The sequence below is a fragment of the Psammomys obesus genome, unplaced genomic scaffold (genome assembly GCF_907164565.1).
Source record: "Psammomys obesus unplaced genomic scaffold, mPsaObe1.curated_primary_1811, whole genome shotgun sequence".
In the NCBI taxonomy this organism is placed as follows: Eukaryota; Metazoa; Chordata; class Mammalia; order Rodentia; family Muridae; genus Psammomys; species Psammomys obesus.
Genome location: NW_026591450.1, coordinates 4,199,496 through 4,226,766, shown reverse-complemented (window position 1 = coordinate 4,226,766; position 27,271 = coordinate 4,199,496). Strand labels below are relative to the sequence as shown.

The 27,271-nt window shown below is 47.7% G+C and overlaps 1 protein-coding gene across 13 annotated transcripts in view; it reads right to left on the bottom strand.

Moving 5' to 3' along the window:
* Dlgap1 (DLG associated protein 1) overlaps positions 1-27,271 on the bottom strand; it is a 501,333-nt gene that overhangs the window by 49,891 nt on the left and 424,171 nt on the right. For 10 of the 13 annotated variants that reach the window (XM_055610168.1, XM_055610169.1, XM_055610171.1 and 7 more), the window contains one exon: positions 2,310-2,680. In XM_055610168.1, the coding sequence (XP_055466143.1) occupies positions 2,310-2,680 (371 nt within the window). The remainder of the gene's footprint in view (positions 1-2,309; positions 2,681-27,271) is intronic. The other 3 variants (XM_055610170.1, XM_055610177.1, XM_055610181.1) reach the window with 1 other exon arrangement.

Here is a 27,271-nt window from a genome sequence, read left to right as displayed (position 1 = left end):
AATGAAAAAAACAAAACAAACAAACAAAAGCAAAGCAGATTGGCTAGGTGTTATTTTAGGAAACTTCTGACATAATAAACGATGTCCCTGTGTGGAATAGGCTCCGGAGAAAGGAAGGAGGGCAGCCATCTGCGAAGAGCTGGCTACTGTAGTTTCATGAAACGCATGATTAAAGAGCCAACAGTGACCCCAAGACTGATCACATTCCTTCCTCGTGATGCTGGGGTCCGTCCTTGCTTCCCCCAAAGCCGTCCCTTTGCCCTTGGCCGCCCACGTCTGTGAACTGTGAGTTACAGTTTGTTCCCACGTGATACTTCAATAGGAATAGGATCGGGCATAAGGCCACCTGGTGATGACTGCAGCTCCTTTATAGACTTTTGTATCGTGTGTGTGTGTGTGTGTGTGTGTGTGTGTGTAGGTGAGTATTGTGTGTTTGAGTGTGTGTGTGTGAAGGTGAGTATTGTTGAGTGTGAGCGAGTATGAGTATTGTGTGTGTGTGAGTGTATGTGTATGAGTGTGTGTGTATGAAGGTGAGTATTGTTGAGTATGAGTGAGTGTGGGTATGAGTGTGTCTGTGAGTGTGGGCATGTGTGTGGAGGTGACATGACCTGTTTCAGGTGGGGGGGGTCTCCTTCTACCTCCTGGATTTGTAGCTTGATCGCACATTGCCAGCCTTGGCAGAAAGTACTTCTTCCCACTGAGCTACCTCCGCACTCTTTGGCATGGAAGACACCAAGAAAATAATGCCTTCTAGTCACAGCACACACCGAACTCCCTAGCAGCGTGCACAGGCCTGCGTGTGTCTGGGGCAGATGGCACCAGTGCTGAGGGGAGACGTGGGCCCAAGCCCCGCCCTAACCCAGAAGCCATCTCCAATGCACCATGCCTGCAAAGGAGAAATCTGTTTTCCAATGGAGTCTCTCTGGCTGTACAAGCCACACTCAATGGCAGGCCCCTGCCCGGCCCCCTGCCTGAGTGTTTTTTGTTGTTTTTTTTTTTTTTTCTTATCTTACAGATCTTTTACCTATATATTATATCTTCTGATTTTGTGTTTTGTATGGGAGCTTGGTATGTGCAAATGCATGTCTGCCTCTGTGTGTGTTTCTTTCTTCTTAAATATAATTTACTTAATTTTATTTTATGTGCATCAGTGTGAAGGTGTCAGATCCCTTGGAACTGGAGTTACAGACAGTTGTGAGCTGCCATGTGGGTGCTGGGAATTGAACCTTGGTCCTTTGAAAGAGCAGACACTCTTAACCACTGACTGAGTCATCTCTCCAGCCCCTCTGTGTGTTTCTTAGGCTTTTTCTTTAGCTCTTTTTTTTTTTAAATTTCCTTTTTGTTTGTTTTGTCCTATTCTGCTCTGTTTGCTTCTACTTTATTTATTTTATTTTTATGTGCCTATTTTCTAATGAGAGAGAGAGAGTGTGTGAGTGAGCGTGTGTGTGTGTGTGTGTGTGTGTGTGTGTGTGTGTATGTATTTGGGTGGGGAGGTGGGAAGGTATCTGGAAGAAGCTGGACAGTGGGAAACCATGATTAGAATACAACCTATGAAAAAACATTTTTTAATAAAATATGAGTTAGAGTCTGCCAGCCTGTATGTGCCAGGTGAGTGACTGAGAAGGCCAGAAGAGAGCACTGGATCCTCGTGAACTGGAGTTATAGATGGTTGTGAGTTACCAGCGGGGTGTGGAGAACAAACGCAGGTCTTCTGCAAGAACAGCAAGTGTGCTTAGCCACGATACAGCTCCTCGACTCTTTGAGACTCAACCTACCCCTGAGAGACTTGAGTGCATTTTGAGTTAGCATGCAAAGGAATCGCAGCTGCAATTGTTTGTTTTATTTTTATTTTTATTTTTTAGTATTTTGACTTGTTTTAAGAAAGGCATCTGCAGCTGAAACTGTCCTAAGATGGCCTCAAACTTGCAACCGTCCTTTGTATATTTGTGTGTGTTGAGGCAGAATAACAGGCTGGCTTTGAACTCACCAAGCTTTGCCTGCTTCTGTCTCCCGGTGCTGGGCTTAAAAGTCTGTGTCACCACGACTGGTGACACCACAGTGTTCAACCCTGCTCCGCCCCCTGTCCCACACCTTCCCTTTAGCCACTAAGAGCTTCAGATAAAGCATCTCTGTGATTTTGGTCACGTGGAGCAAGGTCAAGAAAAGAGCCAGCACCACTAACGTGAAAATCTCATCCTACACACGGCTCTCTCATTCCCCGCGGCAAAGTGGCGACGTGGGGAAGAAACAGGGAGAGGCGTTTCTTGCCAGCGTCGGGGTGGCATTTCAAGGGCACGGGGAGCGGTTACCTGGATCCCGATAGAGAGGCATCGGTTCTTCTTGAAGTCTTTCTTCCTGTCCTCGGTGGTGACAGTGGCTATGGTCGTGGTGGTGGTGACAGCCGCGGCATTATTGCCCATGTGCTGACTCGCGGGGCCGTGGATCTGGGCGTTGGCCGCCTCGATGGCAGCCGTGAGGGCCTTCATACTGTCCAGACTTTCGGTGGAGTTGCTGAGGCCAGACTGGCTGATCATGTCTCCGCGCTGGCCCTGTCCGTCCATGTATGCGTCCTGCGCAGACTCAGTGCTACTCTGGGCTGTGATAGAAATGAAAGGTTTCGTGGTGGTTCTGGGTGGGACTGGAGGTGGCGTCTTCTTATATGTGGTAATGCAAGATGACACTGGAAGACAGCGAGAACAAAGACGCTGTGATTTCCGCGCGGGGGGCTTTTTAAGCTTCTGATAGTGTCAGTGACAGCCGCTGGGAGCCAGGGCCCACGGAACACTCACCCTCACACATGGAACGCGGAGTCCATGAGTGAGGTCGGGGGTGGGGGGAGGAGTCACACGCGCCCACAGAAGCGAGCAGGAGAGACTGGAATCACCCACCTCTGAAATGGAGGCTCTAAAGCATCATGACCCACGGGATGGGTCGGCTGCCTGCAGAAACTGGCTCAGGAAGCAAGGGAGAAGGCGAGAGGAGGCCCTGCCTTCCGGGGTGGGGGTCGGGGCACAGTAAATACAGCCGGCGCCAAAGGACGAATTTGGTGGCTGACGGTGAAAAGAGAGGTTTGGAGCATGTGCGCTCTGATCCTAGTACTCGTGACACGCTTGGGCCAGGACAGCCACCTTAGCTTTCCCGGATTATTCACGTCCAGGCTAGGCTCCTCCCGGCCTCTCTGTACCTCCCTTTCATCCGCTGTGCCTTCCATGTTTTCCTACCCACCTGCCTTCCGTTCCCTGGCCCTCCCACCCTTGTTTTCCTTTTAGTGTAGGTGCTCACTGTATCCAGTTTTGTTCAGAAGCTTTGCCAGGTGTAACTGCTCACTGAAAGGATGACCCCACCCTCTCCACATACACACATCCACACACACAAACTATACACTCCTTTACATCTCAGAGCATTTGTCTGGTCCCTATCATACCATCCTTGAAGAGCCACCCTAAGCCTTCTGTTGGGGAGCTCTCACCAAGCCAAGCGTCTAAATGCGGTCACCCGAGGCCGACATTTGTCTGGGTTCTCTCGGAGGCTCCGGCCCCTCTCCAACCATCCGGCCACAGTTCTGGGCATCCTGGAGAGCAGTGCCTGCCTCTCAGCTCAGGAGTGCCATTCAGAAAAAGGAAGATAAAGAACCATTTCCAAGCAGGACCTTCTGCCGGGGAAGCACTGGCCCTGTGTGGGCTCTGATCTCTGTTCCCACCACTTCTCCATCCTCTTCCTGCCCCATGTGTGCATGCGCATACACTCGGCTGGCACCTCAGTGGTTACAGCAAACCCACGAGACTCCACCATCTCGCCTTGGGTCCTACCTGCCTCTTGGACCGCCTCACTCTGTAAACTACACGCTCCTGTATTGACCAGGCTTCTCTAAGGCCACTAAAAAAGTCGTATGGTGACTCCTAAACAAGAGGGTCCTTCCCCTCCTGCGGCCCTGCTCTCCGCTGCTCTGTGATTTGGGATGATTTCCTTAACCATGAACAAAAGAGTAACAGCAACGCTGGCATTGTTCTTGCTAGGGATTGTCTGAGAACCAAAGGAAGGGATCCTGCACTGTCTCGTCACACCACCGCTCCGGCAGGAGGGCAGTGCGAGCTCACACTGTAATGAGGTCGCCAAGGTTACGTAGTCCAGTGATCAGCAAATACTACCTATGCAACCTCCCACATGTGATTCTCGCCGGATCCCCTTAAAACCTCAACAGCGAGTAGTAAGCAATTCCATTCAACTTCCGTTTCCATTTTGTTTTGTTTTACTACTGCTTCTGAGAAATAAGTCCACTAGCAGAAGATTCCACTGGAAGAAGTCCCTTGTGCCTTCAGGGGCAGGGGGAGCTCCTACTCAGACTCAGGCTCAGGCTCAATCCACTGGCTCGAAGCCTCCCATTAGGTCATGGAGGGGAATATTAATTCAGAGCCTGGCTGCCCTGGCAAGAGGTCACATCCAAAGACCTGGGTCTGTGTGATCTGGGTGGAACACAGACATGCCTTTAATTCAGGAGACAGAGGCCTGCAGATCTGAGTTCAAGATCAGCCTGGTACAGAGCAAGTTTCAGGTAAAGAAAAGCTTAGGTCCAGGTGTGGTGGTACATGTTTTTATTCCCAAACTATGGAGATAAAGATAGTTTGTAGAAGGAAGCACCCGTGTTTGAAAGTGATGTCTAATTGAGTGGCAGAAACAGTGACAAATCAAAGGAAGATTTGACAGAATAGGATATGCCCAACTTTCAGGAGAAGAGAGAGGAAAGGGAAGCTACTTAAGGGTCAATGCAGAGAGAGAGAGAAAGAGAGAGGGAGGGAGAGAGAGAGAAGAGGAGACAGTTTTTACCGGGACAGTAATAGAGAGGCAGATTGCAGAGAAAGAGAGAGAGAGAGAACTCAAGTGAAGACAGAATGAGCCAAAGAATGAGAAGGAGCCAGAGGATTAGAGCAGACTGCTAGAGTTAGTTTGAGGCCAAGCAGAGCGATTCAGAGGCAGAGAGAAAGGCCAGATTGAATAAGTCAGCTAGGAGAGGAGTTTGAGCCAGAACAGCTGAGTTGGACCAGCCAGCCCAGAGCTCAGAAAGAACTAGAAAGGGTGATCTTATTAAAGCAGTAAGTCTCAGAGGCTGAAAACATTCTAGGTCTAGGTTAGATTGTACAGAGGCTGGAGGCTTCCAGGACTAGGCCTAGGTTAGCAGAAGGAGACAGTAAGCCTCAGAGACAACTGAAACAGGCGAATAAAAGTTCCTTTTACATGTAAACCTGGAGGGGACTGATGAGCTGTCCCAGCCTAGGTGTTTGATGTACTTGTAACCTTGCTGCTTTCTGCCTCTTGGAGGTAAATGTGCCAGCTGAGTTTGTGATGCCACTGTCTCCGTCATCCACCTTGAACCCAGAGAGTCAGTCATCTTGACGCCAGAGAGGTTCAAGAAGGGAGAGGACCTTAATTAGAATAGCCACTTCCACCTGAACCCAATGACTTCTAAAATTACAAGTCTTTATAATGTGAAATCATTATTTCACTCAAAAATCTCAGGACATTCAGTCCATTTACTTTACAAAGAAACTAAGCGGCACACTCCAGCACACAGTGTCTGCTCTTCTGGGTTATTAATTTGCTGCTTTCTCTGAGCTCTTCCTGCTTTCTCCTTGTATGCCAATAATCAAACTGTTGGCATGCCTAGATGGGTTTGATTCCAGAAACTAATAAGTGTTCTCTAAGAACAAAAAACCCTAAATCAGTGCAGAGGGAAAAATAATTTCACTTTCTATAATATATGGAAAAAGTCCAGCCACGGTTAAAGCCCAGTATTTCCAGTGCCGTGGCCATGCCTGCCTCTTGCAAGGAACACACACTTGCCAGGCCAGCTGCAATTTTTCTTGTGGCCTACACTGGGGGCATGCTGCTGCAGCTCCTACACTTGCAGGTGATCAGAATTTGAGATTGTCCTACTTCAAGGAAGAGGGTCCGGAGCATTGCTGGGGCTTGCTGGCTTCCCACCTACTTCATGTTCAGGGAGAGACCTTGTCTCAAGGGAATCAAAGTTATGGAGCAGGACAGCCATTGCCCTCCTCCGGCCTCTGTGTGTACAGGTACTTTGTACCTACAGACACATTTGTGCATACAACAGAGAGAGAGAGAAAGACAGACAGAGACAGAGAATCAAATCAAGACTTTACACACAGCAAGTTCCTATCATTTTAGCCAACCTTTTAACACTGTTTCTTTCTTTTGCAACATCTCTCTCATGTGCTCAGAATGGCCTTGGTCTTTCTAGGCAGCTGGCCTTGAACTTTTGATCCTTCTGCTCCAGTGTGCTGCTAGCCCTGGTGTGGACTCCCATAAAACCCACCAATCTACCTAGCCAGGGTCAGTCATTCAAAACCAGACGTGATGACACATATTCTCAGCATTAGCAAGGTGAAGGCAGGAGGATTGTAAGCCCAGAATTTGCCTAAATAGTGAGTCTGAACCAGGTTGAGCTGTGTGGAACGCTGTCTCAAAATAAGCAAAATGAGCAAACAAGCAAAAGCCCCAAACTGAAACAAATAAAAAGACCCACCAAGGTCAGCCGCACAGTAGTCAATGAGCCGTTTCGTACGTAAACACGTTGTCTTATGGGAGTTTTATTGCTGGTGTTGCTGTGGTGTTAGATCTTTGAACCCAGGGCCATGAGCTTGCTAACCCGGTGTTTTGCCGCTGAGCCCCCAGCCTGCTTCTGCACTGAAGTTGTCATTAAGCATGCCCTAACTTGTTCAGCCTAAAACCACACGGGAAGGAGAGAACCAGGTCTTGCAAGTTGTCCTCTAATCTTCCCATGCACACCACGGAGTGCACGCGAGATCACACGTGTGCATGCGAAACAAACGGATGAAAGAAACTGAAGAGAACAGCAGCTAACACGGTCTCTGAAGAGGCCCAACTGTAGAGACAGCAGCTGCCAAGCCTTACAACCTGTGTTTAATCCCCAGGACCCACATGGTAGAAGGTGAGATCGGACTCCCAGAAGTTGTCATTCGAACCATGGCATGCATGTGGCCATACACATACACACACATATATGCAAAATACATAAATAAACAACACATGCAATATTAATTGAAAGCAGAACAGCAACAGTCAGGTTTGGTTAATCCCAGAACAACAACAACAAAAATCTACAAACTGTAATCATGGGTTGTTCATATATGAAGCATAAGGACCTCATTCGGTAGTGAGGGCTCAGTTCCTCGGAGTGTACAAGCACACATCTTTTCTTTCTTTTCAAAGATTTATTTAATTTTATGTGTATAATTTTTGCCTCTGTGTATGTCCGCACGCCACATGCATGCCTGGTGCCTGAGAAGATCGGAAAAGCACACCAGATTTCCCGCATCTGGAGTTAGGATGTTTGTAACTCACCATGTGGGTGCTGGGAAGCCAGCTTAGGTTCTCTGCAAGTACTCTAAACCGCTGACCTGTCTCTCCATCTCTGTGAGTTTGAGGACAGCCTGGTCTACAGGCCAAGTTCCAGGATAGCCAGGGCTACACAGAGAAACCCTGTCTCAAACGACAACAAGACATAGGCTCACCATGATGCCTTGGTTGGTCTAGAAAACTCAAGTAAGGCTTCAGTCCCCCAAGAAACCAGGGCTACAAAGTTCATGCATCTCTTGGGAGCCATTTCAAACTTACACAATCACTAAACTACTAAGGAGCTCCTGCAAGGTGCAGAAGTGTGGACAAATCTCTCTCAGCACTGGGGTGTGTCAGAGAAGTGGTTTTGTGGTGGTGTCCTGAGGATATATAAAAATATTTTGAGTTAAATAAAGGCGGGGGGGAGGCCAGGAGTAGCAGCCAATTCCTTTTATCCAGCACTCAGGAGGCAGAGGAAGGTGGATCTCTGTGAGTTGGAGGCCAGGCTGTTCTATGTAACAAGTTCCAGGATAGCCAGGGCTACCCAGAAACCCTAGTGTCTCAAAAAGGTCTACCTTCAATCCTCAGATAGACAGACAGACATACAGATAGATAGATGATAAATAAAAATTAAAAAAAAAGACAAATTACCCAAGCATACATAAATTAAAAAAAAAAAAAAAAAAAAAAAAAAAACAGAACGTTACAGAAGCTCTGCCCGAGGGAGTCCACACGGAAAAGTTACTGCCCTGTTTCAAAAATATTTACAGCCTCCGCGTTTCCAGGCCACCTAGAGAGATCGCGGTGGCTTGCGGTGAGAGCCAGGAACGCTGGCTAGCCAGCCCAGCTCTGCGAGGTACACAGCACTGCACAGTAGTCTCTCCCTGTTAGCTCTGGCGCTAGGGAAGCAGGCGTGCGAGAATGACTTCCACTCACGGCATCTTCCTCGGAAAACACTTCCCTGTCACTGAAGGAAAAAAAAGAAGAGGAGGCGGCTTTGAGCCCGCCGGGAGGGAGTGGCTGGCAATAACTCTTGCAGTCATCTACACCCGCGCCAGTTGGTGCTTACGGGGATCCCAGACACTTCCTAATGCCAGACAAATGCCCCAAGCCTCGGCATGTCTGGCTCGGAGATCTATTCAACTGATAGGCCCCGCCTGGAGGGAGAGCCCCAGTACCCGGGCTAATCAAACAAAACATTGTTCTCAGAAGGCAGGAAGAAAGGAGAGGCTTGTCTCTGGCAGGAAGAAAGGAAAGGCTTGGGATTTATCGGATATATATGTCATAGATATGTATATGCATATATATATACAGTCCCCAACTAAAAGTTTGCTACAGAACTTGGGCTTCCAGAGGCGAGGCTGTTTTGCACAGAGCGTGCGCTGTATAAAAGTTTCGGGAGGGGAGGAATCAGAACACTTAAGAGCCATTACTAAAAAGAGAAGGGGGGGGGGCGGCAGACACTTGATGCCTGGAAATGATGTAAGACGCAGCCACTCTTCTCTTAGACCTGCAACCAAACCGATGCGGCAGCTCTCCAAAACGCCAGCCCCGGCGCTGGGCAAAGCTTGAGACCCACCAGGCCTGAGGAGAGCCCTTGTCAGCCACATTTTCCCCCGAGCACTCCCGGGAACCTGGCAACAGGTAGCGTGGCAACCTCTGCCTGCTCAAACGGCGAGTGGGATAATTTCAGGGAGCGAACGCATTGTTTTCTTGCCAGCTGCATCTCTCCCGCCGCCGCCCCCACACCCAGCCTCCTCCCTCCCAACTCCAAAGTCTGGGAAAACAAAGTCAAGCGCTGCGGCTGCCCTGCTCTTGGGCGTCCCCTGGTCGCCAAGATCGGGACAGCGCGTACGTGCTCGGGTCTCAGGCCCCAATTCCTGCTGGTAAGTGGCGTGGTGGAAGTCGGGGGGGGGGGGTTGGCCCTGAGGACTTGTCTACCGTAACGAGCTGGAATCCATCCAGGATGCCTTCGTTTCCGTTGTTGCTGTTCTCGAGATGGGGTGTCTCTGGTGATGTCCTGCCTGCTCTGGTAATCGCCCTGTAGAGCAGGCTGGCCACGGATCTATCGCCCCTGCCTCCCAAGTGCTGGGATTAAAGGTGTGCGCCATCACACCCAGCTCCAAAACATCATTTTTATTTAAGCACATTAGCAATTTTTCCACTTATATGCCGGAACTGGAATCAGGGAGGGCAAACCCTGGGCATGGGTGTCTGAGTAAGCCTGGCAGGTGGCTCGGGCCTGTGATTGCTTCCTCCAGAGGCTGCTGTGGGGAAATCAGGGTTCGAGAACAGCCTGGGCTCCTTTGTCAGACTTGAAGAAGCATCGACAAAACGGGATTTCTGCTGGGCCTCCCCCCCCCCCCCCCGGTCTCTCTTAACGCGGACTTTGCATACAAACACCCCTGGGCCGGCAGCCTTCCTAATCAGCCCTGCTGAGTTCCTAGCTGCAAGGATTACTGGAGATTTCCACAGGGCCCAACCAGCTTCCCAGACTGAAGCCACACCCAGGCAAATGCCAGCGGCGGTGTTTTCAGGCTGTCTGTCTGAGCCTCTTAGAGACTGCCCCGCCCCCTTCCCCTTGGGCAGGAGTCGAGGCCGAGTCAAGAGCTGCCCTCAGCCCACAGGACCTGGCGCTCCAGTTCGGCATCTGGCAACGGTACCAGGAAACTGAGAGGTTCAGATCAAAGTAACTGTTCTTTTCAGAAACTTTCATTAATTAACTAAGGTAGAGGACGCCGAATGATTCAGGGAGAGGAGGCGTGTCTTCATCAGGCCCAGGTCCAGGGGTTAAGGGCTGAGCCCTGTACCTCAGACATTAACGGAGGTTGACAAGCAATTAAATAATACTGGAAGCTGAAAGTTATCATATGTGAAAAGAGTCCATGCCTGCAACCAGGAGATGTTTGAGTAGTGTTTTGCCCAGACCATTTCAGGTCAAGGAGCGGGGGTCTGGGTAGGCATGGCTGGGTCACTGGCTTGTGTGAATCAACCACACAGCCCTCTCAGAGCCAGGGCACCTGTGCTGGCATCGGGACAGCTCGGCCTTCGGGATTACTAACTTCCAGGGCGGTGAGAATTGCTCCCAGTTGGGAATTTGATCTAGAGTTCACACTTGATTTTCCCGGCTTTGCTAACAGGTGCTGTTGAGTCATCGGCACACACAGATGACTGCAGCTCCTTTGTTCCATGACTGTGTGGAGTGATTTCTACCACTGACTCAGAGACATCGTTTCCTCTTAGACTCAGGGGATTGGTTCTCCTTCTTCTCCTTCCTCTCCTTCTTCTCCTTCCTCTCCTCCTTCTTCCTCTCCTTCTTCTTCTTCTATTTGTAATCTTGTGTGTTTCAAAATATGCCCCAGCCTGCCTACAGGTCTTCCTGAGTTGAATGGACTGTTTACAGAAAGGGAAGGTTTAGGGCCCAAGGTCAAGGTGACAGAATTATATAAGGTTTCCTGTTTGGGCAGCTGGTCTACCCTCATTTAGGGCGGACAGATGAAAGGCGTACGCCAGTTGGGGGTGGTGGCATATGCCTATAACACAGCATTCAGGAATGTCAGAAGTTCAAGGTCATGCCATCCATAGCTGTGTAGAAAATTCAAAACAACCAAGAGATTTTTGTGGAAATGACGCCAGGAACAAGGAAAGAGATCACTGTTTGATGCTCTCCTCTGCCAGCTTTCATTTCTCTTCAGATGCTGCCTCTCAGCCATTTGGCTAACCCTCTTGTTGGAGGTTGGTCTCAAAGCTAGTTACTGGCCCTCAAGATCTAGTTACTGTCCTGCTGGATACACCCATCCCTGTTTAAGTATACCTGCCTAAAACATACCTGATTGGGTCATTAAATGGCCTATACCTGGGTAGGGCAGAATAGGGGACACATGGCTAAGGTTCCTGGGCTTGGAGAGGACAGAGAGAATCACGGGAGACACACAGAGAGGAAGAGTGGAAGAAGGAGGATTGACATGATGGCTTAGCCTGGAGAAGAAGGATCTGGGAGGAAGGACTCCAATAATGCCATGAAAAGGCCCAGATGAAGAATAAAAGCAAGTGTTTATAAGATTATGGATGGCAGATAGGACGGTTAAGGTGGTTGGCATTGGATGGGGGCTGGGAGATGGGTGGTGATGTGGTTCAGGCAGCATAGGTAGAAATGTCTGCCTGGCCCAAGGTAAATAAGGCAATTATAAAATCTAATAGGTGTCTGTGTCTTATTATTTGTGGTAAAGGGTTAGCAAATACAGCCATAATAATTTTGGGGCTAATAATAAAAAATTATATAGCCCAACACTCATTTATTTTATTTAAAAACGACACCCTATATTTCTATTAATTGAAAATCCTTTTTCAATTAATAGAAATTTTTAAAAAAATTCAATTTTTTTCAATTGGCCAGACAGAAGGTGAGAAGGGCACAGTCAGGCCACAGTAAACATTTGTTACATGAAGGAATAAACGAGAGTGGGAACAGACTTCCTGGAGAAAAAGGAAATGGGACGATCAGGAAAGAAGAGTCACCAGGGCAGAGGTAACATGACAGCAAAGCCATTCTTTGTGACCTTGGGTGTCAAAACCCAGCCCTCCCTTCCTGCAGTCTCCAGTTCAGCGGACCCAGCTCCCTCTGAATGAAGGTTCTGAAAGCGCAAACCCACCCACCCTGCACTGAACATGCAAAGACTTCTCTTTGCCTTCTCTGTGTACAGTATGACAACTATTTGCCTGGTGTACATCCACATGATCCTAGCATGCAGGAGGCTGAGGCAGGGGGATTGCAAATGGAAAGGCAGCCTGGGCTACAAGCTGAATACTTGTCTCAAAAAAAAAAAATATTAACATCTGCTTGTAAGCCCAGCACTTGGGAAGCAGAGGCAGGAGGATCTCAGTGAGTTTGAGGTTCTCCCAGTCTACACATCAAATTCCAGGCCATCCAGGGCTACAAAGTGAGACCCTGTCTTTATATATACATATATATATATATATTTATTTATGGGCCTATATTAGTTTGCTCAGCTTGTATAGGGCAGGTCCTGGACCATACCTCTGGAATCACAGAAATAAAAAACAATCTTTACAGAGCATTTGTATTATACATAATTTATGTTTCTGTTAGGCGTAATCTCCAAATGATTTATAGTGTGTGGCATGATATGCATAGATTATATGCAAATGCCATGCAAGTATCTGAGTAGCTGAATAGTCTGGTGAACACAAGGGGCAAGAGGGTGATCCAGAATACACCCTCCAAAGACATCAAAGGACCACCACCCTGTCTGCTGGCACCAGGGCCCACTTCTGTTGGCACGAGCCAAGCGCTGGCTCATGACTAGCCAACTTTTGCCACGGAGCTGGTATGTCAAACACCAGCGTCGTGAGCTTGAGGTGGCTGTTCAGCCACAGAGCGTGACCCTTGCACGTCTGAGGCCTGGAGTTCCATTCTCAGCATCATCAAAATGAGAATCATAGCTTCCGGGATCACCTGGGGTTTGTCCACCTAACACCCTTCATTGTCTCTGCTGGGTGTCACACTCAGAATACATCAGCTGGCTGCTGAGCGGCCCAGCATACTCAACATCCCATATCTGTGTGACTGCATTTTCTCCTGCTAATTTTTTATACTCATCATTTTTGGGCTTTTGTCCCCTGTAGCCTAGGCTAACCTAGAACTCAGTATGTACTTAAAGCTGACCTTGAACTCCTGATCCTCCAGCCTCAACTTTCTAAGCGTAAGGATTATACACATGCCACTGTATTTGCTTCCCCTTCTGAGAACCTTTGTTGTTTTTTCTTTATATTTGAAAAATATTTTTTATTTCATTTATTCATTTGGTAAGGTCTCATGTAGCTCAGGCTGGCCTGAGATTTGAGGATAACCTCGAACTTCTGATCTTCCTGCTTTCACCTCCTAAGGAGTGGGGTTATAGGAATGGATCACCAAGCCTATTTTTTTTTTTCTCTTTTTGTTTTCACATAGTATTGAGGGCTGAAGGCACTGTTGTGAGCATAGTAGGCAGGCACTCTATCAACTTAGCTATATCTCTAGCCCCATTTGTAAATACCTTTTTTATGTTAGCATACATGGTTTGGGCTTTATCATGACATCTTTCCAAGAACCCTTCTCTACCTCATCTCAACAGAACCAGCTTGGAGTCCTGAGTACTAGGACAAACCTGAATGGAACCTCCAGATGGCTGCCTGCCGGGGTCTCATAAGCAGACCCCGGCCGGCATTTGCTTCAAGGTCATGAGGGGTGGTTGTAGAACCTCCCGTATTGGAGGAGAGAATCAAGCACATGCCATTCCTCTGTGCTGCACATCAGCAAGTGAGGGGCCTGCTTACAAATCAGGACGCTTCCCACCTGCGGGAGCCCAGGCCTGCTAACTCCTAACTGACAGTGAGGCTTCGCCATCCCTGTGCCTGGGCACCGAGAGCGGCCTGCGGACTGTAATCAGGAAGCCCGGTGCCTCTGCAAACAGGATTTGTGCTGAAGTGCGGAAGTCCCATCTGTTTGTGCAGGATCTGGAAGGGGGGACAGTGGGAAGTGACGCAACCGAGGACTGTGTAGGTGAGCCCTTGGCTACTCATCTCGCTCTTTCCTTCCTCCTAGAAACCCTCCTTTTGCAAAGGGAAAACTATCCAGGCTAGTCTGCATTGGCCTCCACGGTCCAGAAAGGACGCCAGTTCCTCAGCCGTACTCAGACAGCAAGAGCAGCCCTGATAATGACAGCCTCTGCTGTGCCCCTGACAGCTGAGGACACAAATGGGAGGAATTGTCCAGGTGGCCCTCAGGCCTCTCTCTGACCACATGACTGTGTGGGGTATCCCTCGAAGGCTGCCCTTAAACTGCCTCCCTCAGGCACACTCAGCGGTAGAGCACACATCTACCATTTGCAGGGATGTATCTCTAGCTTGGGAAAAACGGACAGGCAGAACAGGAACGCTTATCATTTGCCAAATTTTCAGTTAGAGAAAAGAAAAAAAAAAAAAGCCAACAACCTTACAATCCTTTTGAAGTCAAGATTAAAATGGGTATCGAGTTACTGCAACCTCTACCCTTATTCACTGAGTGTTAATGAACCCAAGGCTGGTCTCCTTTAGATTCCCAAAACAACTCCGCAGAGGAGGGTGTGGCCAGCAGATAAAAAAGAGGCCGAGAGGTCGCCTTGCCCCAGCTCTCCCAGGATAGGGAAATTTTCCCCGCCATCAAAGCCTACTTAGTTTTCAAAGACATGTCACTGTACCTGCTGGTCACAGTGGATGGGTGAACACTGGAGAGGTGGAGGCAGAGGACTCAGGGTTGGTTCAGGACTAACCTCAGTGACATTGTGAGTTAAAGTCCAGCCTGGGCTAGATGAGACACTGTCTCAAAGCAGCAACAAAAAGATTCTCCTCTGAATCCCTTTGAGAACAGTGCTGCCAGGAGCTCAGGTTGGAGACTCAGCCAACAGTTCCTGGAATGCTTGGTTTTGGGGACTGCCACAGCTGATATACAAGGCTCCAACACCTGATAGGAGCTGTGAAACTCCAGTGAAGTCATACCGTTCGTAGTTTTTCCTCAGGTCTAACAGTTTCCGGGTCAGACTTTTGAGTGATGACCCTCAGAATCAGAAGTGTGCTTGGAGGAGTTAAGGTCTCAGACCCACAATGCCAACTCCTCCGTTAGCAATCAGAGGTCCTGGGAGAGGGCATCCTCTCCCGGTACCCCTTTCTGTACTGGACCACCCATAAAGGCTAGTGGGTGTCCAGGGTTTTTATATTTTAGTTTTGTGTTGCTTATTCTGAGACAGTGTTTCACTGTGCATGATGTAGCCCAGGGTGGCCTAGAATGCCACTGTGTGGCCCAGGCTAGTCTTGAGTGAGAGAGATGTGCCTGCCTCTGTTTCCTGAGCGCTGGGATTAAAGGCATGAGCCACCACACCTCGTTTAAAAGTACAATTTCTGTTTGGCTTCGGGCATCCCTGGGTCCCTACCTGCTGCAGGGTGTGGCTGGCATACCCTGCCCTCTACCCCAAATTCTCTAGTCCAGGGGGTGGGGCTTCCAGGCTCCCAGAGGCCCTTCACTATATAACCCAGGCATTTTGGTCCCCCTCCACCCCTCTGCTCTACTCTCTGTCTCTCTCTCTTTCTTCTCTCCCTCCCTCCCTCCCTCTCCACCTGCGTGGTGGCCAAAAGCCACTCCCAACAAACCTGCAGTCATTTATGTATAACTTGCCGTTAGCTCATTCCTTTATTTCAGTTTCGGTTGGCCTAGAACTCCTGATCCCCCTGCCTCTGCTACTTCAGCATGCCCTGCCGCTGTGCAGTTAGGTTTGATAATGCTTCGTTGGTATAGTTCTGGGTGTCCGTTAGCTTACCAGCGCACAGTACATAGCACAGGAGATATACTTCTTTAGTTTTTATTGTCACGGTAGGAGTACCTCAAGCGTGCTTTACCTGTCTTCTTTCCACAGCTTGATGGTCTGGATTCCAAGTGGTACTGCACTCGGTGTCCAGAGAGATACACATTGTCTATTTACAAGATTTGCTGTCTGTCTGTACCCACAGGCCAACTTCACAGATCGCATAGTAAATAAAGCAGATTTCCTTTTTTAACAGACAGGAGGGCAGGTCCACGGGAGGTTCTGTTGGGGGACCATCCGGCTACAGTTTTTTTTGCAAACAAGCTTTTCAGTCGTTAGAGCTCTACACCAACAGACAGGGTCTGGAGACAGGGTCTTTAAACGCGTGGCTCTAGGCTCTCCTTTCGGCTCACCGAGATAATGGTCACAGCTTGAACTGCGGGATAAACTGAGGCGAGGTATACACAGCTCGTGGTCTAGCATGTGGGGATCCCCGCCCCCAGCACCGCCAAAACAAATCTTTCCAAACTGACGTGTGGGCGGACAGATTTATGTTGGTGAGCTAGCTGAGCTGCACAGGTGACTGATCAAACGCTCGACATTTTTATGACCCCAAACAAGCCCTGCATCCACTTCCTGGTGTGGATGATGTTCTTGTTTTTAAAATGAACCATAAAAACGAAGGGCAGTTAAATCGTGTGGGTTCCCCCCGCCCCCTTTCGGATTTCTATTATCGTAGGTTAGATTTTATTAAATAATAACTTTGGGCTGACAAGCCTGCTAACCTGCGTTCACTCCCTGGACCCTGCAGGGCAAGAGAGAAACAGCTCCGGGAAGTGGCCTCTCACCTCGGGGTCCCCCTTTCCAATAGCGAAATGGCCAGTCCGGAAGGCAACCGTGATTTCAAATCTCCCGGGCGCGCTAGAATACGCGGGTGCCGTAGCGCTGGGCCCTGGGACAGGCTCCACGCTGACTCTGCTCACTCCTGAAAACCGCCCAGTCACTGTGGCTTTGGTTCCGAGCGGAACCCGCAGGAGAAAAGATCTGGGACGGGGAATGCGGAAAAACCCGAGGCAAGTAAGGGCTCGTGCGGCGATGTCAACTAACTACCAACAAAAGCTGCGGGGAGAGGACCTTTTTGGTGGCCGCTGCGCCAAGTTTCAGTCCATCTGTGTGTGGCTGATAGCGTGGTCAGGCCCCCAGATAAAGGCCAGCCTTGTCACCCTGGGCGCCTGGCCGAGAGGCAATAAAGCCTTAGCTTTGCCTGCAGTAATTACAGCTCCAGAATTGCAGTCCTTGACCGCGAGGAACGTGGAGGGGGCGGGGGCGGGGGAAGAGAGAAGGGGGTTTAGGGCGCTTGTTTCTGTCCTTGGGTTCGAAAGAGGAAGCTGGCAAAACAAAGGGAAAGAAAGTGAGAAAAACAGCCCAGGGGCTAGGCTCCCTCGCTCGGGGTTAAGCAGTTTGCTCGTCTGCTGAGAATAATCCCAGCGACGTTAAGTAACGAGCGTTTCCCTTCCAAATGTAAAAAGCCGAGTCATTGGTTTGCTAAGCGGGGAAGGAAGTGCCCGGAGCCCCGACTGGCACATCTGTTGCTGTCCGCTCCACTCCGGCCGCTGGATAAGAAGTTTACGGAGAGCGAGAAATCGACTTTAAATCCCAGCTCTGTGAGGGAATTCCTCTCCGGAGGGATGAATGCCATCCACACAAAAGAGCCCCTGTTGACATCTCATTTACAATCTCCCCTGGGACACAGACAAGACCGGCTCAATAAACCCGGCTCAGAATCACCCATTGTTCAAAAAGCTTCCATTAGCAACAGGCTACTGTCACCCCAAGGCTTTGCAAAAGAAAAGGTTTGGTTGGAGGAAGCCTGGGACTGCGGAGGCTGTGAAAAGAGATGGAAAAAAATGTCCTTTTGAGCCTGGCTGTCCAAGAGTTCATGCAACGAAACCTAATGGTCCTAATGGTGTATATACACACATCTGCCCCCTAAGAAATGGCAGTCCCCTCTGGTGATTGTGAGGTCTAGATCTGTTGCCAGCTCCGTAGGGAAACTTCTGTCAACAGGATTCTGTCAACACACCCTGGTCACCTAACTTAAGTCTTCCCGGCCTTGGAAAGCCCTATCCCACCACAGCCAAGCACAGCTGAGTCTTCAATAGCCGGTGCTTCGTTCTGGGTAGTCCTCAAACCTACATCTGTTCTCAGAGTTCTTGGTCAGCTCCATCACTCTGACTCCTCTTAATAAAGCCTGAAAATTCCTGGAACTCTACAAAGCTGTTTTTTATTCCATTACCTTGAATTACAGAAGATATTTGGGTGTACCAAAAAAGGAGGTGAGATTTTTTTTTAAAAGAACCTCATTATCTTTATCTTCCTAGGAGATCTTCCCATTTAGCACGTCTAGCCCCAAACCTATGATGTTTGTGTACCCACTGTTCAAGCCACAACCCTGACTACTATCTCTCCGACCCGTCAGCCTCTTGGGTCATTCTGGAATCATTGTGTTCCACTTGCCCCTTTCTGGGTCTCTGGATCTTTCTATTTATTAATTCTTCTCTGGAGTGTCTCAGCCACTTCCTAGCTCAGGTTTCTCCAGGCTGTGATTTATTAATGAGTCATGAGATCAACGGAGGTGAGTCATGCAGTTTCACTATTCAGAAGGGAAAACATTTCAATAGAAATACCAGAGTGCCGCATGGTTAGAAGAAGTATTGTTGCATGAAGCATGTTTGTCCGGATCTGTGTACAAAGTAGGCAATGGGTCAAACGCTTTTATTTGTCAAAAGTGTTTGCTAGTTGGTTGTCTTGGGGGCCTTGTCCCTGAGTCCAAACTGTTGTACAGACAGCTGCAGTGAAAATGTGGAACGCACAGCCTGTCATTGTGGCTTACAAATGTTCCCCAGAGGAAGTTTCCCATCTGGGGCAGAGAAACTCCTGCTCCTCCAGTTGGTTAGCCCTCAGGCCTCAAGACCTGACCAGCTGTACTTTAGTTTTTGCGGGCAGTCAAGTTTGCCCTGGGATTCCTGCTGCTGAGACTTCCTACCCCTCCTTCTCCCTCCTATCCCCTCCAGTCCCTTCTGTTCCCTTCTGCCCCTTCTTCTCCCTCCTGTCCCCTCCTACTTTCTCCTATCCTCTCCGGTCCCCTCCTTTTCCCTCCTGCTCCCCTCCTGCCCCGTCCTGGTCCAATTATCAGCATAGTTTCAGCACTTGCTAGAAGACATCTGCACTGGCTTTCCAAACACCTCTCCTCCCAGGAGCTCTGTTCTTCTGGCCTGACCAGGCAATTACTATATTCTGTTGTCTTTCTAATTCCTTCTGAGTTTAGGTCGGCAAGTGGCCATGCCATTGGCGGATTTGTTACCTGGCGTGTTGCCAAGGTGACTGGTTTACCCTGCACTCCACCCTAAACTTGGGTTTTCTCTGTGGAGAGGACAACTGTATGCCTGAAGTTGCTCCTCAGGGGAGCTGGTCAAAGCCGGCCGGCCGGATCTACTATGCAGCCAGGGTCACTACAGAAAGCCTTCTGCAAACTCATGGCAATGGCTGGGGAGAGGGTGACCACAAAAGGAGCAGTAAGAGGCAGTACCCACGTTCCCCGAGAAGCACAACCTCCAGGCACCCCCAGAACAGACAGGGATGCTTTCTATGTTACTTGATCTTTCTCTCACTTGGCTGTAACCTCCCAACCCCCAATGACTGAAAAGTTGATTTTTCAGCACTCTCCTTCCTCCTCTTAGCTAAGGAAGAAAGACTTTTCTACTATACAACTGATGTGTAAGATAGTCATGGTGGCCGTAGGCTGAAGCAGGTCAGAACTGCCTCACAGCGGGGTGTCATGTGGGAGCATAACAGTAAACTCAAGACCACTCAGAACCAGCCAGGATCAACATGGAAGAGGTGACAGCTAATTGCCCTTTACGGCATCTCCATAACCGGCCTTGCAAAATTCCTGTAACCATCCTTTTGGCTCAAGATACACCCCGAAACTCCATATAAGGACAGAAAAGAGATGTAAACCCTATTCCAGGAATCCCTGCCCTGACCGGCATGATGTAACACATGAAATAATCTTCCCTCCTATCACAGGGTGTCTGGTTAGAAGCGGCCTCTGCTAAGTAGCATTGTCCTGTCCTTCAGCCCTTAGACTAGCATTGTCCTGTCTTTTAGCCCTCAGACTAACACTGTCCTAACCTTCAGCCTTCAGACTAACACTCCCTCCCACACTTTCAAAATTAATTTGTTTAGCTGGAATGCAGGGGCCAGGACTGGGGAAAGATACCGAAGGTTTTCTTTCAAGCTGGGTGTGGTAGCCCTTGAGAAGTGGGGACTGGAAGATCAGCAGTTCAAGACCAGTCTGGGCTACTATGTGGTGAATCTGAGGCCAGTCTGGGTCTCAAAGGACTGAAAGGTGAAGAGACCATCCCAAGCCCAAAGAGGTTTTTAGGAGCAGGAAATTAACACTGTGTAGGTTTTAATTAGTTGATTTAGGAATGCTGGGGATTAGATCCAGGCACCGGCTATGCTAGGCAAAAATTCTACAGATGGTGGCTAGTGAGGTGGCTGAGTGGGCAAAAGCACTTCTGTTGTTTGATCCTGGAACCCATGTTGCAATGAGACAACAAGGTCCAAAAGCTGTCTTCCGACCTCCACATATTCACTGTGCCACAGGGGCATTCCAGTAATAAACCATACAATAAAAATCAGAAAGTTCCAGTTGGCCTGGGACTCAAGACATCCTTGCCTCAGGCTCTCAAGTGTCAGGATTACAGGCCTCCATCACCGTGTTGGTCCTCTCTAGGTTTTGACTGCTCTGGTTGAAGGCCTAGGTTCATTCTGTACCAAAGGGAAAGGGAGAAACCCAAGAAACTGGGTGCCATTACCAAGGTTATAAAAGAATCCATAATTAACCAATACATCCAGGGTAATACCATAACCAATCAGTAAATAATATAATAACATTAATAAAGAATATAATTAATTCATAAAATTAAGGAAAAGATGGGCTCACCCCCCCCCCCCCCCATAAACCCAAATGGCAGCATCCATAATGGATTCCTACCTGGGCAAATCCAAGGTTTTTACAAAGACTATCTTGTGGTTATTTGTTAAGTGGAGAAATAATTGGATTTCCTTTTAGAGTTAAAAGTGAACAAACAGGTCATGGCTGACACTCCGTGCCAGTACTCCAGGCACTGAGACAAGGGGATTGCGAGTTTGAGGACTGCTTGGGTGATACAGCTAGTTCGAGGACAGCCTAGACTATGTAGCTAGATCCTATCTCACACATGAGAAAAAAAAATAAAGAAAAAAAGAAAGTAAAACAACAACAAAAAAATAAAGCTGAAAGGGAAAGATTAAGCAATTTTCTGCTTCCAGACACATTGTGTTGGCACAGCATCCCAAAGAGGCCAGAGTTGTTCAGTGCCCTTTTCAGGATGCAGGCTCCAGTGTCTGCACCAGTGGCCACACTGAGAGAAAGCTGTAACTTTGGCTCATGTGACCCTTCTCTCCTTCTCTCTTCCTTTACTACAGCAAAGAATCGTCTGTTGTCAGGGACAGACTATGTTATTTACTCGCCTTTGGGTTTAGATAAAACACACTAGAAAACAGAATTATCAACAAACAGAAATCCCTCCTTTTGGGCCTGTGCCCGCCATTCCTTTGAAAGCAGTCCTTGGCAAGGCCTCCTCCCCTCCTTTTGCTTGGCACTCTTTAAGTTTTAAATCTACACCCGAGTGACTAAGATGCTCACTGCTACAGAATCTTTAGATTTATAGGCCCCAAACCGTATGAAAACTGTCAGCAAACATGAGAATGTACTCCTTATGCTTTTTGCAGTTCTGTGCATAACTAGCACATGGATGTAAAGTTTTGTGGGGTGTGAGTCCCAGAAAAGTAATCTGATGAACTACAGAAGCAGCACCAAGGCTCAACATGCTGGCCAGGGAAGAGAAGGACGGGTATGGCCTGGAATATAGGTACATTCAGCCCAGCATTCCTTACTCCCTCCTTTCCCTCTTCACAAAAGCCCTTTGTGCTCTGAGGCCCCAAGATAGGCCTTTTAGGACGATAGTGCCTATGTCTTCTTCAGTCTAGATGGCTCTTTAATAAAAATCCATTTCATTAGCTTTCCTCCCTTTTCATGTGTGTGTGTGTGTGTGTATGTGTGTGTGTGTCTGCGTGTTTGTCTATGTGTTTGTGTGTATGTATCTCTGTGGGTGGTGTGTATTCAGGCTCTGTGAAGACTACTCTCACTTTGACAAAGTTATATTTAATATGTAAATGAATAGGCATACATTCTACAAATGAGCTAGATTTGGGCTGAAGGACTCAGTTGGTCAATTTCTACCCTAGAATCTTGCTATTTCCCTTCAGAAATGAAGTCTGAAGGATGCACAAGGGACTGACTAGGTTTAGGGTTCTATCTCTAATACGACCTTACCCCTATCCCTGAAACATACACACGAGTACAATCTTATGCATATTCCCTTGAATGTAGGTAAATCTGTAATTTGTAACTAACGCAGTTGGAAGTTATACTACATGGCCTTCCATACTAGAGCAGAGAATGTGATGCAAATTCTGGCAGTTCAGTAGTCTTGAGGCTGTCCATGCTGTTAGGAAGCCCAGGACAGCCTGTGAGCCAGACCTTGTGGGAAGCCTTGATCCGACAGAGGGAGAGATGTTCAGACAGCTCCCAGATGTTCTAGTTCTCATTGACTGTAAGACCAGGAGAGACCTTGAGCCAGAACCACTCAGCCAATGCCCTCCCCAGATTCCTGGTTCTCAGAAACTGACAACTGATAAAAATGTTTGCTTTTGTTTTACATTGCCAAGTTTAGGGTTGAATTGTTACATAACAAAACACACACACACACACACACACACACACACACACACCATCACCTTTAAACTAATAGTTGGTAGAGATGTGGTCTAAACCTAATTAGTATGACAGGGCAAGACAGTGCATAGGTTCCTCCATCTTGTATTTTTGTTGGGGTCATTTCTGGTTTAACTAGAATTTGATCTCCTTGTTGGAAAATCCTGTGGAAAAGTATCCAACCCCAGTGACCCAAGGTCAAGACACCTCAGCTAACTTAGCTTCTGTTACAAAGCTTGCTTGCATAAAACATTCCCCTGAAGCTGCTGAGCCAGATAATAGCAGGTGGTTTTTGCCTTAAAAACAAAACAACAACAAACCTTTATCATAAACACTTGGTGGATACTGAATACCTGAGTGTACTCTCAGCCATCTGTAATAAAGATTTTCAGTTGGCTATAAACTGTGTCTGAGTAGTCATTTCTGGTGGGCTCCCTGTGACATTTTAGAAGCACCAGTGAGATTCCCTAGAGACTGGACTTATATGCTTAGGGGCCCGGACCCCTGGCTTCCCAAGTCACGGAGGTAGCCACCAGTTTCCCTGCAGTAACCAATGGTTTTCTTTGGCTTAACACCTGTGCCCTTGTATTGGGGACCTGAATTCTTTTGGCCCAGCCAGGTTGCCCAGAAAGGCCTCCATCTATTCTTTCAGACCTACCAGAGGAAATTGACCTCCCCACACTCCTGCTCCCCTTGCTTTTGGATTGTTTACTCACATAACTCCTACTTGTGGTTCCAAGGTCCTGGTCCTGTTCCCTGTGTTGAGCTAGGGAGGGGCTAGGCCTCTCATCCAGGGGCTCCTTGCTTTCTAAGCAGAGTATACACACAGGGAGGAGGAAACAGTTCCTCAAGCTGTGCACTCTTTCTTTTCCCTCCTCCACCTTCTCTAAGCAGCTTGTTGTGCCCCAGGAAGGGGAAAGTAGCTCCTTCAGTCCAACCCTGGAGGAAAAGTGGAAGTTCAGCTCCTTCCCTGTTCATGGCTTATGTCTCAGTGACTTGTATAATTGGAGGACACCAAGCCCTCTATTTTTGGAGAAGTCCCAGGCTCTTACCAGCCTTTTGGAAATGGTTTTAAGGTAAGAGGGCATTGGACACCTTTTACTGAAAATTCTTGGGAGAATTAAAATCAGCAGCAAGAAAACCTATCAGCTTATCCAAGGCAAGTCCACCTACTCAAGGACCTGATGAAGAATCACCCACTGAGTTTCTGGAAAGGCTATGAGAGACATTTTGGGTATCTACTCCTCTAGACCCAGAAGCTTCCAAAGACCAGCAAGCCACTTATATTGCCTTTGTCATGCAGTCAGCCCCAGACCTAAGGAGAAAGTTCCAGAAATTAGAGGATTTGAAGGGATAATAGGTCTCAACTTTTGGAAATTGGTCACAACATTTACAACACCTGAGAGTCAGCCAAAGACAGATGAGGAAATAAACTCTCCTGTGCAGTGATTGCTGTCCTCTGAGAAACAGACAAGAGAAGAAATAGGTGAACTAGACAAAAATAAAGGGGTAAAAAAAAACCACACCAATATTTTTTGATAAAGCCTTGAGTCCTGATCTGTTGAAATTTAGACAAAAATATCTACAAAGGACCCTGCTCTAGTATGTAGATGACCTCCTGATCGCTTTGACCACTAAGGAAGAATGTCGACAGGCATCAGAAGGCCTTTTAGAAATCCTCTAAGCCTGGGGGGTACAGAATATCAGCCAAAAGGGCACAACTGTGTGTGCCTTAGGTCACATACCAAGGCTACAACCTAGAGGAAGGAAAGCAGACAATTTTCCATGATCTATTTCAGCCATCTTGAAAAGCCCTGGTGCTGGACGACAGACTCATCCTTCCTTCCAGTCTGGGAGGGTGACTGGTTATATATTTCTACCAACCTATCCACAGAGGGGCCAAACCTGGACTTGGGAATTCAGAAAAACGGGGACAGGAAATTATCCTTTGAATGGATCTCTGTTCTCTTATGTTCCTTCCAGAGCAGAGCTCTATGGATCGAAGGGAGGGTCAGGGGCCAGTAAATCAGGTTGTGGAGAAGACTTGCTAGAAAGAGGCCTTCAGGGATTAAAATTTCATGCATACCCTGCCAATGGTGAGTCATCCTGCCAAGGACAAGGTACTTACGTCATGTGCTCAAGTGACCTCGTTTGCTCATACTAACAATTTGATGTGCCTCCCTCAACTCACTGGAAATCCACATCCCTACTCTAGTGTATATTATTCCCCAGGTATAAGCCCATAATGGAGAAGAGGGGAGAGCTCATATTGGCCTTGACTCAGTGTTAATGAAGGTCAAAGGGTCGCAAATTCTACTCACAATCCTAGTCCAGGCAGGTATAGCCAGTGTGACTGCCAGAGGCACCTCAGCCTTGATTGTTGAGAACCAAAACTTTAGGGAACTCAGTTCCCAGACAGACTTAGACTAGGCCATTTGGGGAATTCTATTTCCGGGCTGGAGAGCTAAGTTGACGACTCCCTCTCAGAAGTGGTCCTGCAGAACTGAAGGAGGCTAGACCTTCTTTTTATGAAACAGGACTTTGCATGGCCTTAGGAGAAACTTGCTCTTTCTATGCCAACCAGTCAGTTGTAATTAAGAATAAACTTTGCCATAGTCAGGGTAACCCTCCCAAAAAGGGAAGAAAGCAGGCATAGATGAGATAATTGGCATCAGTTTCTGTTTACCTGGTTCCCATGGCAGACCACTTTACTGTCAGCATTAGCTGCACCATGGATTCTTATTCTGATTGGGTGTATGATGGGACTCTGCATCTTCAACTGCATGGCCAACTACATCAAACAGAGAAAAAACTCAGCTAAGCTACTGATACTTAGGACCAACCAATTGTGATTCCCTAGAACAGGATGAGTCAACTCATGCCTATAGAACCGGTGGGGAATGTGACTGGCAAGAGTGTGCAGAGGTTCCTTCATCTTGCATTCTTGCTGAGGCCATTTCAGGTTTATCTTGAAATTGATCTCCTTGGTGGATAATCACATGGAAAATTACACAACTCTACTTTATGAACCTGAGATAACATGAACTAGCAAGGTGCTGAATGCCTTTGTCCCCAGCACTTGGGAGTCAGAGGCAGGTGGATCTCTGTGAATTTGAGGCCAGCCTGGTCTACACAGCATGCTCCAAGACATCCAGAACTACCCACAGAAACCCTGTGTTAAAAAAAAAAGACACTGTAACTAACTTAACTTAGTGTCTGTTAAACTTCATATCTGTGCAAACCTCCCCTAACAGCTAATTATTCATCCTGCCCTCTGTTAATCTACTTGCTTGCACAAAACTTTTCCCCTGTAGCTGCCAAGAAAAACACCAGAATGTGGGTTTTTTTTTCCCCCCTTAAGAAAACTCTTTACCCTAAACACTTAGCATTATACTTGGGTCCTGAATACCTGAGTGTGGTTTCTGCTGGCTGGGCATGGTGGTGCATACCTTTAATCCCAGCACTCAGGAGGCAGAGGAGGGTGAATCTCTGAGTTTGAGGCCAGCCTTGCCTACAGAAGAAGTTCCAGAACAGTCAGGGCTACACACACACACACACACACACACACACACACACACACACACACACCACTGTTTCAAAAAAAATATTTTCAATTGTTGATAAACTGTCTGAGTGGTCATGTCTGTTGGGCTCCCTGTGACACTGGCTTAAATGCAAATATATATATATATATTTTCTATTATATGGTCTTCCTCTAGTACCTTTAAAAAATGTGCTATAATATACATTACACGAAACTTACAACATTAGCCATTTGGAATTGTGCAGACACGTCTTAAGTATATCTGCACTGTTATTCATCCATCACCATCTCTCTCCAGAACCTTCTTCACTGTAAGACTAAAATTGTGTATCTGTTAAAATAATGCCTAGACTTAGGGGGCAGCTCAGTAGCAAAGACATGTAAATAGACTTCTCCCCATCTACTTCCCTTTAGCCCCTGACGACTATTCTCCTCTTGGTCTTTGCATTTGATTACTCTAGGTTCTTCAGGTAAGTAGAATCATATCATGTGGATACAAGAAAGACTGGGGCCCCTCTTGGGGTTCTTAGTCTCATAACTGAAAAGAATTTAAAGAATGGATTGAAATGGAAGCTTTGGGGGGAGGAATTTTTTTAGAGATAAAAACAGGTTAGGCAAAGCTGGCCAGAGGAGGGAATGGAAGAGAGAAGGAAAAAAAGGACATGCCATTTAGGCTGGCATGGAGGTCAGATATGAGGTGGACAAGCAGCCACATGGTCCATAAGGAGGCTTTAGAGACGAGTATGGAAGCCCAAAATGTTGGCAAAAAGCCCAAAGCATTAAGCAAAGTGTGCTTAGGAAGAGAAGGAAAGGTTAGACTTTTCTTCATAATTCGGAAGGTTTACAAACTACATGCCTGGGGCACTGCGGCCTGTGGCCAGCAGGCCACTCCACTAGGGGCTGGGGCTCTGGGAGGGAAATTAAGGGACTAATGATTCCACCTCTCTCTCTAGCATGGTTTAAGGTGAGGCTGCTTTCCTAGAGATAGTTCTTCCGCCAAGCGAACAACCTTAGAAGGTTAGATGGTTACCAATGCATAGATTCTGTTCTCCTTATCAAAATCTATCTATCATCTATCTATCTATCTATCTATCTATCTATCTATCTATCTATCTATCTATCTATCTATCT